The sequence below is a fragment of the Scaptodrosophila lebanonensis genome, unplaced genomic scaffold (assembly GCF_003285725.1).
Source record: "Scaptodrosophila lebanonensis strain 11010-0011.00,11010-0021.00 unplaced genomic scaffold, SlebRS2 tig00000043-arrow-pilon, whole genome shotgun sequence".
Lineage (NCBI taxonomy): Eukaryota > Metazoa > Arthropoda > Insecta > Diptera > Drosophilidae > Scaptodrosophila > Scaptodrosophila lebanonensis.
The window spans coordinates 2088250-2100636 of record NW_022060545.1 but is presented as its reverse complement, the minus strand read 5'-3'; the positions used below and the strand labels follow the sequence as shown (position 1 = coordinate 2100636).

The following is a 12387-nucleotide window of genomic DNA, read 5'->3' as shown; positions in this document are numbered from 1 at the left end:
ACTCCTTTGTGTGCAATAGTGTGTGTGACTGTGTTCTGTGCACTTCCGATTGATTGCCCTTGATTACAGATTTAAATTATACCTGCGTAAGCCCTCTTTTGAAAACTACCACCGGGCAAAAAAAAAAAGCAACAAACAAATACAAATCCCCAGAGCATATACTTCAAGTAGAAGTTATTTAATATATACTTGTACATATAACAAGACCGTTATCAATATACAGTTAGTTACATTAAATAATGATACATTTTGGTGCTTTCAAAAGCGAGGGCTGTCTTCTATTCTATTTCAATAACATAGTATTAAATCAAAGATAATTCATTGGAAACTGTTTCTTATCAATATATACTCAGTTTCATATTTTTAAAAATATATTTACAATATTCACTTGCTTTTATTATTTTATTTTAGATTTTTTATGGATTGCCTCTTTCAGGATATTGCATTTGAACAGAGCTCACTTCATTGGTACATAAGTTGAAATTTTAAGCTACTCATTCCCGAAAAAAATATTACTTTTCAAAAAAAAAAAAAAAAAGAACACTGTTTCCCTTCCTTGGGAAATTTGAGCCAAATTTTGTGATAACTTTTTTTTTTTAAAAGCTCTCAAAGCGAAATGTAATACGTGATGAACACTCGATGAATCTATATATATACAAAACATATATGCTATATATATTTGATATAATTATTTTAGATTAGGCTCCTACAAGTATATCATATGGTTGCCATAGAAACGGTCAAGCCAAATAAATGTTCTTGGTGGTCCTTAAAAATATATCGAAACCAAATTGGTTATCGAACACTGGCTTAGGAACCAAATACTTTTAATTAATAATCAGTTGTCAAGCCAAATAAATGTTGATACTTCTTGCTTTTTTCCTGTAAAATATACAAGTATTTGGAAACCAAATTGGTTATTGAAAACTGGCTTAGGAACAAAATGCTTTTGATTAAATGAAAACGTTTCAAAACCTAAGTTTGAAGTTGTTCTTCAATTGACAAGACAGAAATTTCAATTAAACTTTATAATTAATTTTAATACTCATTATATTGATTTATTCAAGCTCTATAATTTGTAGTCATATTAGTACGCAGACTTGCCAATCAATGCTCATCGAAGAACCTTAATCTGAAGGATTAAAAATTAACAAAAACCACAAAATAAACATATCGAATGAGAATACAAGAAGTAATCAGAAGCCGTGGATTTGTATAACACATGTATGTAGAGAAAATAGATAACAAATGATTGAAGAATACACTTCTAGATACATTTAGAGAAGCCCGCTCTTATAGTCTAATGATATGCCTTCAAACTGAGCTTAAGAGGCGGTAAAGAATAGAAGTCCAGTCACTCTCAAAAATTAAATTTTGCACCTGAAGAAGCCATTTAAGACATTTCCAAAGAAATGGATGTCGGCCCCCATACTTTAATACATCATTCAAACAAAACACGATTGGCTAACGTTCATTAATTTCCTGACTTCGAGCAGTCGCTAACAGCCGAAAAAGATGAAAATCATGGGGCAACAGTTGGCCCAAGCAGCGCTGGCGCGACCGTTGAATGATTCAGCCCATGGTCTAGGAACTGGGACTTCTCTACTGGCCTCAAGTGGCTTGTTTGGGTTTCGATTACCACGTCCGTCCGCCAGCGTTCAAGAGTCGAATAGGCGAATACCTCAAATTCGTTTAATTTGCAACCGAACTAAATCAGATTCGTTATGGCAATCGTCGTCGTTGAGTTTGTTGAGTCATTTTGGAAATCGATATACCAACCTCCTTAATTTCTGCTGCATCGCATCGGCTCCTTCATCAAGCTATAATGATAACAACAACAACTACAACAAGTTCAGTCATTAAACCCATTTTGGCGCCTGCTCGGCGTTGGCAAATGGAATGAAATTAATTTCCTCTTAAAGCCAACTCCATCCAGATATATCTCGGTAGAGAGTTTGTGCATGTCATCTATTATACAAAGTGCCGCGGCTTTGATAAAATCGCCACGCACCGTTGTACCGGATAGGGGTATGGATATGGGTATGGGTATGGGTATGGGTGCGAGTATTGCTGAAGTTTCCGTTTCGTGATAAAAGATTTTAAATTAATAATTCAGGCACAACAGCAGCAACAGCAATAACAAATAAAAAAAAAAATTATACATATATATGTATGTATAAGAGGCACAAAGTTGTAACTGCGGCACATTTTTCACCTTACGCACCCGACACAGCGCAGCGAACGAAAAACGTTGGAAAATTGCTCAATTTTCCGTGCGAACAAAGTGAAAAGAAAGAGAAATTTATGCTAATTTTCAACAACTATCACTACTTAGCATCGGAGCATTGTGGCAGTGCAGCCAACGAGCTCGAGAGCTTCCAAACCTACCGAGCAGGCAGCTAACGAACAATAATAAGACCACTCCCCCCCAGTTGCCACATCTGCCCCTTCCCGACACTACCCATTAATGCCATGTAACGTCAGCGTAACGAAGTAACCTAATTAATTTGTGGCACTCATTAGTAGCAATTGAAAATGCCACAGCCAGCCACAGTACTATAACAGCAACAACAACAACAATAATAATAACAACAGCAAAACAGTCAAGAGCACTCGTCACTCATGAGGCAGTCAGTCAGTCAGTCAGCCAGTCTGTCAACTAGTCAGTCAACTAGTCACTATTTAGAATGTTAAGCAGAAATATATCATTGAATATTCTACAGAAGAAATCATAGCTATATCCGATTTTATACCCTTCACAGCAAATTGTAAGGGTATATTGTTTTTATATGGCAAGACGAATCCAAATCGCGCTGACGAGGCTTCTATTTGGCGAACACATATATATCAGATCGCTATTTCAAATAACTGCCATAGAAAGAGTTTGAGTTATATATAGACAATATACTATTCCTTTATGTTGGATTTGTTTGTGGAGAAAAAATTAAAATATTTCAAATAATTAAAATTAAACTAAACTAAACCTCTTGGCTAAATATAATCTTCAGAAATTCAGTTTTACTTTCATTTTTCTCCAAGAATTTAACGGCAAAAGGATGCAATTATTCTATTTTAATTAATTAATTATGTAATTATAGACATTAGTGTCACAAAAATCGGTAGACCATATCGCAGTACATGTAATTACAACTGTAATGTGACACAGCTATCCCGTAATCGAATGCACTCAACAATAGCCCTAGTAGCTCCAATTTTGTTGAATTATGTTAAGTACATAATGACTATATTCATATATGTACTTGTATATATTTCAAATAATTAACCAATTAAATTTCTCTAATATCTTCATTTGTGTTTAGCTCTCGTCACTAAATAGGGAATTAAAATATTTTTTTTCCTGTCCGATGATATTTTTATATTTTATGAAGTATTTAAAAAAAAGTGTACAATTATAAGAAAAATGTGAAAATATGAAGCATAAACCGCGAGTTGATTTTATTTTAATACTGATAATATTAAGAACCTAACATTTTTATAATTTTAAGTTCTATTCGTACATACATTATATTTAATATAATAATGTGTGTGTCAATTAAAGATTAAAGGTATTAATTATTCAATTATTTCTCTCCATATAACAAAAAACAAATTGTACATTATTAATAACATTCATTATTTTCAGATTTATTTTAATACAATATAGATATATATACTAGTATAGACAGCCTACCTAATCGATAGAATATTGACACGTAAGTCGAGAAACTGTTCTTCCCATAAATGTATAGATCAGTGCAATACTTAAAATAAGATTAATGCGCATTGTAGATGGATGAATTCATTTTCATTAACAAGGGAGTTCTCGATCATTTATAATGGCTTACCCGAAAACGTCTCAATAACAGAAGTATTCTAATAAATCAACAACCAATCAATCAATATATTTTTACTGCATTCGAAATGATCTTGGCTTCCTAGGACACCTCTACTGTTCTGGCAAAGAAAAAATGCGTTTTTGGGCATTTGTCAAAATATATATACAGAGGCGAACTGAAAAAGAAACCCCTAATGAGTTTGCCAAACGGAATTTTCCCAGCTCTCAGAACATCCTTTGCACTATGGAATTAAAGGTAAGTTACTTTTAATGAGTTGCATGGAATTCGGGCTTGACTTTTTCTTCTTATTTTTTTTTTGGGACTGGCAATAGGCTCGAATCCATTTGTGTAGCGAACAATGAAGTGCTTAGGAAAACGCACAATGGGAAAATGTTAACTAATTTTCGACTGTGCTGCGTTGACGTGTAAAGCGGGACGGATAGAGCTGGCCACCTAGCAGCAACCCCCACTAGCGACAAACAAGCCCCATTGCTATCACCTGCTAGTTAGTCGTGGCCTGTGCGTGAGTTGGACTTATTTAAAGCACTGTCAGTCGTCCGTCGTCCGTCGTCAGTCGTCAGTCAAGTAGCCGGCCAGGGGTGCCCTTCCACCATCAGCTATGCATGACATTTTTCCAACGGCCGATATGCAAAATCATTTGAACCGCGCTTGGTCGCTTGCTGGCTTGTTGGCTTGTTGGCTTGTTCGCTTTGAGGTTTGAACGTTTGGACAGTTGGACATTTGAGCGCCCACCTTCGTCAGCGCTGATCGCTATCTGAGCGCTAATATATGCGCTGGGTCGGCGGCACACCGCAAATACCTTTAGTAATGCATAATTTCAGGCACTTTTCCGGCGAGGCGCGAAACCAGCAACCACCGAATGGCCACAGTGGCTGTGGCTTTGGCTGTGGCTTTAGCTATGGCGGTGGTCAGCCGGACGGTCAGCCGGACGGTCGGCCAGTCGGACGACCGGTCACATGCAAAGGCTTTTTTGGCTAGCTGGGAAAATCATTTAATTAACATTTTTCCCCGTTTTCGAGGCGCAAAATAATCACGCATATGCGTATGTGGTCAGCAACATTGGAGCCATTCTTAAACGCACTGTGGGATAAAGTTAATAAATTTTCTATCAAAATTTATATCAACCCCATTGTCCAGTTTTACGTATGAATATTATCCAAATCTTATTGCTATGAACAGAAATAATGATATTGTTCGAGTTTTTAAAAATACTTTTAAAATTGTGCTCACATCACAGAATTCGCCATTTCCCATTACCATCATCATAATCTTTAAACCATTTACAGAAATAATGAATGATTATATTTTAAATATATTTGAATTAAAGAAGCGAGCTTCGACATTTTTATTTTGCAAATATATACCACAAAATGTATTTAAGATTCCACAAATATAAGTAAGAACATGAAATACAAGTAGATTCATAATGATATCACTCAAAAAAAAAAAACTGTTTTTGAGACTTGCACCTTAAGTACAACGATAGAACAAAGAAATTTTATAGAAAATGATTTCTTAAGATATATTATTTTAAGGCTTTGAGCTAGTTTCCAATTCATGTTCCAAACTTTTCTCATTTGCTTGGTCTTTGAGTTCTTAAATGATAGTTCCAGAACAATTGACAAAAAACAATCTTCAACAATTCCTTTCCATGTTTACTGCAATTTCCTCTTAATTTCGTCACTAGTTGCCCACAGAATTTCTTATTAAATGAAACTTCATTATTCGAGGGATAAGTTTTTTGAAGCGATTGTCGGTATTTTGTCCACCGTACGTATTTGGCCCTCAGCTGTTCTTGGCCATTTCTGTGACGAAGTGGCTGGGCGACCGGGGCGACCTTTTGCCTAAATTATGATTAAAAACGGAAATGCTGGCATTTTCATGGCTTTGACGTTGGCATTTCTCGGACCTGCGCGGACCGCGGACCGCGGACAGAGCATTTCATTTTTTAGTTTTCCGACTGGTTTCTGTATTGCCAACAATTGGCGACCCAATGGTCGAAGTTCACTCAAGCGCGCTAGCAAAAAGTGAGCTCACACACACAAACACACACACATACACGCACCTCCATATCCTTAACTCTCCAACCATTGTTTACACACATTTGCATATGAGACCGGCAGTTGGGCTGGGCTGGTCTGGGACTGGGTCTGGGACTGAGACTGAGACTCGGACTCGGACTGTTGCGTATCTTATGGACACGCATGTGGTGTGTGTGGGCCAGAAAATATGAATAAATTGGGCCGACGGTTACAGGCCGTTGCTGTTCAAGTTATTGTTGTTGCTGCTTTTGATTAATTATTGCGGGCATTTTTATTTTCGGTTCAGTTTTTCTTGCCATTAAGTGTGATATTTGTAACACTTTGCTGACTTATTGTTGTTACTGTTTCTATTTATGTTTCTGCTTCAGCTTCTGCTTCTGGCGCTGCCGCTGCCGCTGCCACTGCCACTGCTTTTCCTCTTTTGCTCTTTTGCTGTGCTTGAAAGCTTTTAGCCATATTTTGGATAAGGCTAATTAACCCATTACTCCATTATTGTTGCCGTTGCCCAGCAAAGGGTTTTGGTTTTGGGCCGGCGCACACACACTATATAGGTGTATATTAATATATATGTTTGTGTGTGTGTGTGTGTATGTTGCCGGTGCTCGCTTTTGAATCTGCGCAATAAATTCCAATTTTGTGGCCTAATGAATCGACCTAAGCCGCCCATTCATTTGGCCAGCTGGCTAATTTTTAGCCAAGCTTATATGGCCATGACCAAAGTGACGAATGAATAGGGCACAATTAGCGCAGAGCCCCCAGCCCTTCCGATGGCCAGCGCGGCGGGAGTGGATCCAGGTAGCGCGGAAGTCGCACGTGGAAGATGCGCCTATTTAAACATTATGGCTTTCATTTGAAATTCAAGTTTATACGCAATTTTTAATGCCACTAGAAGCTGTTTAGCGCACTATGGGTAGACCAATATTTTGAAATAATACCGGAATAAGGGACTGTTCATTTTTAAAATAGAAGTGTCTTCTTCCGAAAGAGTTGAAAGATTCCCTTTTGACAGCACTGCTCTTAAACAAATCAGGGAAATATATATTTCAAGACCCATCAATAGAGCTTGAATTAAGAACTCTAATTACCATTTGGTGTTCATTTGGGTTGATGTTTTTTTAAAAGCTGACACATGTGTCTTTCTTCATCTAGTATATGAAAATAAATTCCCCAAATCTTGCTTATATATATCGGATCTTGCTTTATTAATTTAAGAAGCATTCTTCTAATCATTGCAAAGGCTGTGCATTTTTTCATATCTAAAAAAATTATTCATATATAACGGAATCTCTATAGTTAGGTAACATATAGGAATCCTCTCCTAAATGAGTTAGTTACAAATCCAGTTGACAAACAAAAGTGGTAGAGATGATATTATTAACAGCTTAAGGCGTTCTTTAAACTAAACACTTAATCCTATCAGAAAGCAATTGAAATTTCTAGAAATTTCTGTCAAATAAATTAAATGTAAAGTCCCAAGAAAACAAAAACTTTTTTCTAACTATAGTTGGTTAAAAACTCTTTAACTTGAACTTAACAGAGCTTTAAATGAGGAACCTAATAGCTACGATTATTCTCGCAAGCATTATGTACATAGGTAGGTAGTCATAGAAGATAATTGAAATACGCCGGTGTAAAATCTGGACTAATAGGATATTCCTTAAAGTGCTACGACTGCTGGACTGTAATAAATTCCAAATGCAATGATGTGAAAAGATCGGAAGACAAGTTTTTAAAGGATTGCAAAATTACCGCAACTGGCTGTATAACGAAAGTCATTCTCTGGGGTGAGTTATTTCGATTAAATTTTGATTGGTATTTAAAGATGTACATACTATGTACCACAAGTAAGATAATCGTTAGCAAGTGTTTTCTCCAAACAGATGACGAAAAACTTGAAGTGTACCGCAACTGTTTCTACGGCACTTACGAGGAAGCAAAAAACAACTGCCTATCGAAGTTGCCGAACATGGTGGAATTTGATTGCGACCTGTGCAAAAAAAATAGATGTAATGCCTCCAATTTCCCAGCTCCTGTTTCCAGTGCCATTGTTCTGTTATTTATGATAACGCTAGCTTTGTATAAAAGGATATAGGAAATACTTAGAACTGTATACATGATTCCATTTATAAGAAAGTCGGCAGCTTCATTTTTTTATAAGTAAATCAGATAGCAAAGTTACTTTATAGAAATAAAAAGACAATTTTAACTGATTTATTAATTCATTCTGTCTATTTTCTGCTTGGTTTTCAAAAATAAAAGAATTGAGTTACAAAACCAAATGTGAAAATAAAGTATTTATAACGATGAATAGAAAATCTTTTTTTGGAATTTGGATGTAGGATACTAACACCATATAATGCAGGATATTTGAAAACTTTTTGATTTACTCTGAAAACTGTTTTCGATAAACTGAAACTCTTCCTCTCTTATTCAAATATTTTAGGAGCTAGGATTTTTGTCAAGCATCGTATGCTCTCGAGGAACACTAGGATTTCTTTGGTTCTAGGCCATTACAACTTAATTTCTCTAAAACATAACCCCCTGAAGAGGATGTAAGTTTTGGTACATAACTTAAATCAGGGAAAAATCATAATAACGAGATATAGACTTATAAAGACTGGTATGTGATATGAAAGAAACAAGGCAATGGTTTCAGGGATTCATATCATATGGATATAACATTTGGTACATAACTTAAATCAGGGAAAAATCATAATAACGATATATAGACTTATAAAGACTGGTATGTGATATGAAAGAAGCAAGGCAATGGTTTCAGGGATTCATATCATATACTTGTAGATACTTGTATTACATTGCAATACATTCATAGGAGAATACCAGCCACACTGCCTTACCGAGCTATTAATTATAATACAACTTTCTGGATAACTCCATAGAACAACAACGCATAAGATATAAAAAAGAATTCTTCTATTTAATGAGAAATTAAAAGTCAAATAATATCTTATGACATGCGAACTAAATAGAGACAATATAACAACAGTAGAACTCCAACTGATTATACAAAGGGCAACTACTATATCTTATCATTTGTCTAGCCCCCGACATTGCTGTCATTTAAATATTATATAAAAAAAAAACAGAAAAGTATTTAATAAAGTATAGCATGATCAATGGAAGCTCAGAAGTTCCGAATAGTTGAACTTTTTAGAGCTGAACATGACTCTCTTAACGACTATGTTAATTTTCACAAGCATTTTGCACTTGGGTATGTATCTGAGCTAATTTGAACTCTATGGTTGTAAATTGTGGACTAATAGGATATGCCTTAAAGTGCTTTAATTGCTGGACTGTAGTGGACCCTTCTTGCAACAAGATTAAACAAACGGATGACAAATTTTTGGAGGACTGTAAGAAGAATGTCGTTGGTTGTTTTACGAAAATAATTCTCTGGGGTGAGTTATTTGAATTGGATTTTTGAAGAGTATACTAGCCAGAATATTTGTGTACTTATAGAGGACGAGACAGTAGAAATCGAGCGTAGCTGTTTTTATGGTGATCCCTTGGAAGTCAGAGAAAACTGCACCATCACGACGTCAGCCATGATTGAAATCGATTGCGATTTGTGCGAGCAAAGTAGATGTAATATTGCTCACTCACTAGATCCTGCATTCATTTCAACTATTATGGTATACATCCTAATACAAGTATTTCCTTAATGTCTTGCGAAAGAGAATATACCAATGTCATAGGGTTATGCTAATAAAACCAGTTAAGTGTTCTAAATTATTCACAACTATACAACTAGTAGTAGAGCTGGTAATGTGATCAGATATGAAGAGTTTTGAAACCATTTCTAAATTCTGCAATATTTTGGCCTCACATTCTGGCCTAGACAAATGAAATCCTTCCATCTGTCTGTATGAACCTTGTCTGCTTATGAGCCTCAACGGCTAAGGGCACCAAACCTGAGAACGCATTTAAATTCGTCATTTCCACACTTTATTTAAAACTACTTAAGGTTTTATAAAAAGCTGAAGAAGAATTAATGAAAAAAGAACTACTAATAGAGCATTGGTCTGTCGTAATAAAAAGGGACTTTTTATTTTTTTTTTTTTTGTAAATAACTCAACTATAGAAACGAACCATAGGAACGAAGGGATGGGTAAGTATTCCCTATAATTAATAAATAAACTTTAATTAACATGGTCGCTAAATTTATTAGGCTTTCGTTTGTTATAATGCCACACTGAGACCCGAGGTCAGAACGTAGTCGTAGCTGAGATCACTCTAATTGGGTATTACTTTATTGTTCACAATATTGGCTGTTTGGAATATTTCTTCTTTTGAAATTCCAAATGTTCAGCTACACCCAAGTCATAAGGGATTAGTTGGTGGCAGAGCGCTTTCTCCCCAATAAACATCAGCTGTTAGTTGTTAAATGCGGGACAAATCCTTGAAAGCTCTGGTAACAGTTCTTAACTTGTGTTTGTCTTGAAAGGAAGGCATTGTATAGTATGTCCATGTCGTACGTTTCAATTTCGTGTAAGCCAAGAGAAATGTTTTGCGTTGTTGCCAAAGAAATGACAGAGACAAGTAACCGCAGAGCAAACACCTAAAGCCCATTGATTAATTTGAAATTTATGATGCAGGAACCTGTGTTCCCACAATTCTCGTCTTCCATATCTCGTTCCTCAAGCTGGGCTGAAGGCTCGTAACTTTTACTCAGCGCTGCTGTAAGCATTTTAATCTTTCACGCACGGCCTTCATGGTCGACTCATATACGTTTTAATTAAAACGACGCACCGGAACTGAAAGCGAAAGCGAAAGAGAAACAGCAACAGCAACAGGAATCGAAATAGAAATAGAAATATAAATAGGAAGAGGAACAGGAACAGGACCAGGACCAGGACACAACAGCAATACTGAATGGCAGCACAAACTACTTGACAATTTTATGTTAATCCCGGCCAGAGGCCAAGAGCCAGCGTGACACTTTTTCGGCCCATAATCGTAAACATTGTGAGAGCGAACGCGTAAGTTGGCATTTGTAGGCACAAAACTGGCATAAATATCATTTGAATACCAGGCAGGCAAGTGGGAATGGCAGGACTCTACTCTACTCTACTCTATGCTCGCATTCACATTCGAACATGCGACTTAATTACGCGTGCCAAGCCGAGGTCCTTTTGTTATTATCATTCAGTCAGCGGGAAAGGTTTGGTCGACTGGGCCTGGACTGGTGGGTCGTTTGGTCGCCTTCCGCCGCCGCCGGTCGCACATTGATGATAATATTTGGACGTGGCCGGTGATGATGGCGATGGCGATGATGATGATGGCAACTGTGGCTGTGGCAATGTCTATGCCTCTGACTGTGGCAGCAACGGCGGCGTCGACTGCAAGGCATTGGCTGCGCTTAATGAATTTATTTGTTACGCATGGCGTATTTTGAATTGGCGGCTGCTCAACAATACAAACACACACGCACACATACACATACATATATATACATGTATATAAAGGAAAACTCTGATACGAAGCACAGTCATGCAGCAGGCAGCATCAGGCGAGGCGACGGCCTTCCTTTGTCCTGCATAGTTCGCTTCTGTGCGCAGCCTTAATGAAATCCATTATTACGAAAACCATTTCGCCTTCTTTGACATTCGCAGCGCATGGACGCACACACACACACACACACATATATATATATATATATATATATATATATATACATAAAGAGCCAAAGTAAATACACTTATTACAAAAAGTGTTGTGTGTTGTACGCGCCACCCCTTGCAAAGCTACTTTTCCCCCCAACCCCGATCACGATCCTACCTATCCCCGACCCCAGGCAAGACCACTTTGAATGTGCAAAATGTGAAAGGCATAAAACGCAGCAGGATATTACGCAGAGCGAATGATGTGCGGCCCCTCGTCCCTCTGCCACTGCCACTGCCACTGCCACTGCCACTGCCACTGCCACTGCCACTCTGCAACTCAGCCACTGCGCCACTGCCAACCGAATCGAGGCAAGGCGAGGCGAGGCGAGTCCGTTCGGGCACTGCCTCAGGGCCGATTGGCCCGGCACAGTGGACTCAACTTGTGGAAAATTTTGCATGACGTGATATTATCGCTCGGTACCGACAACACCACCACCACCACCACCATCATCAGCACCATGCAAAATAATACGAGCCTTCGCCATTTGATGATGATAATTATGTGAAACGGCAATTGTTTCAATTGTTTCGTATTTGTCCTCGCAAGGGGGTAATCGAACTTTAGATAATTGTTATGCCATGCAATCAAAGGAGGTCGCTTCACATATGCACCTCGAGTATACATTTGTACTAGGTACGAGGGCTGTCTGATAATGAATGTGTCTGTGTATCTATTTTAAGCGACTATTCAGTTACAAACATAATGAAAATATAAAGGGTATCTTTAAGTTGCTACCTGAGGTACAAGGATACTTTTAAGGAACACCACTTTAAGCTGTCGATCGAATCGAATTTTACGTAAAA

The 12387-nt window shown here is 37.3% G+C and overlaps 1 protein-coding gene across 1 annotated transcript; it reads left to right on the top strand.

Annotated features, from left to right (window-relative positions):
- The first annotated feature begins 9070 nt into the window (after positions 1-9070).
- On the top strand, positions 9071-10571 carry LOC115622234. Its single transcript, XM_030516131.1, has 4 exons — positions 9071-9131; positions 9184-9318; positions 9380-9499; positions 10516-10571. The coding sequence occupies exons 1-4, from the start codon at positions 9083-9085 to the stop codon at positions 10569-10571; spliced, it is 360 nt and encodes a 119-aa protein (XP_030371991.1). The 5' UTR covers positions 9071-9082.
- Positions 10572-12387: the final 1816 nt, after the last annotated feature.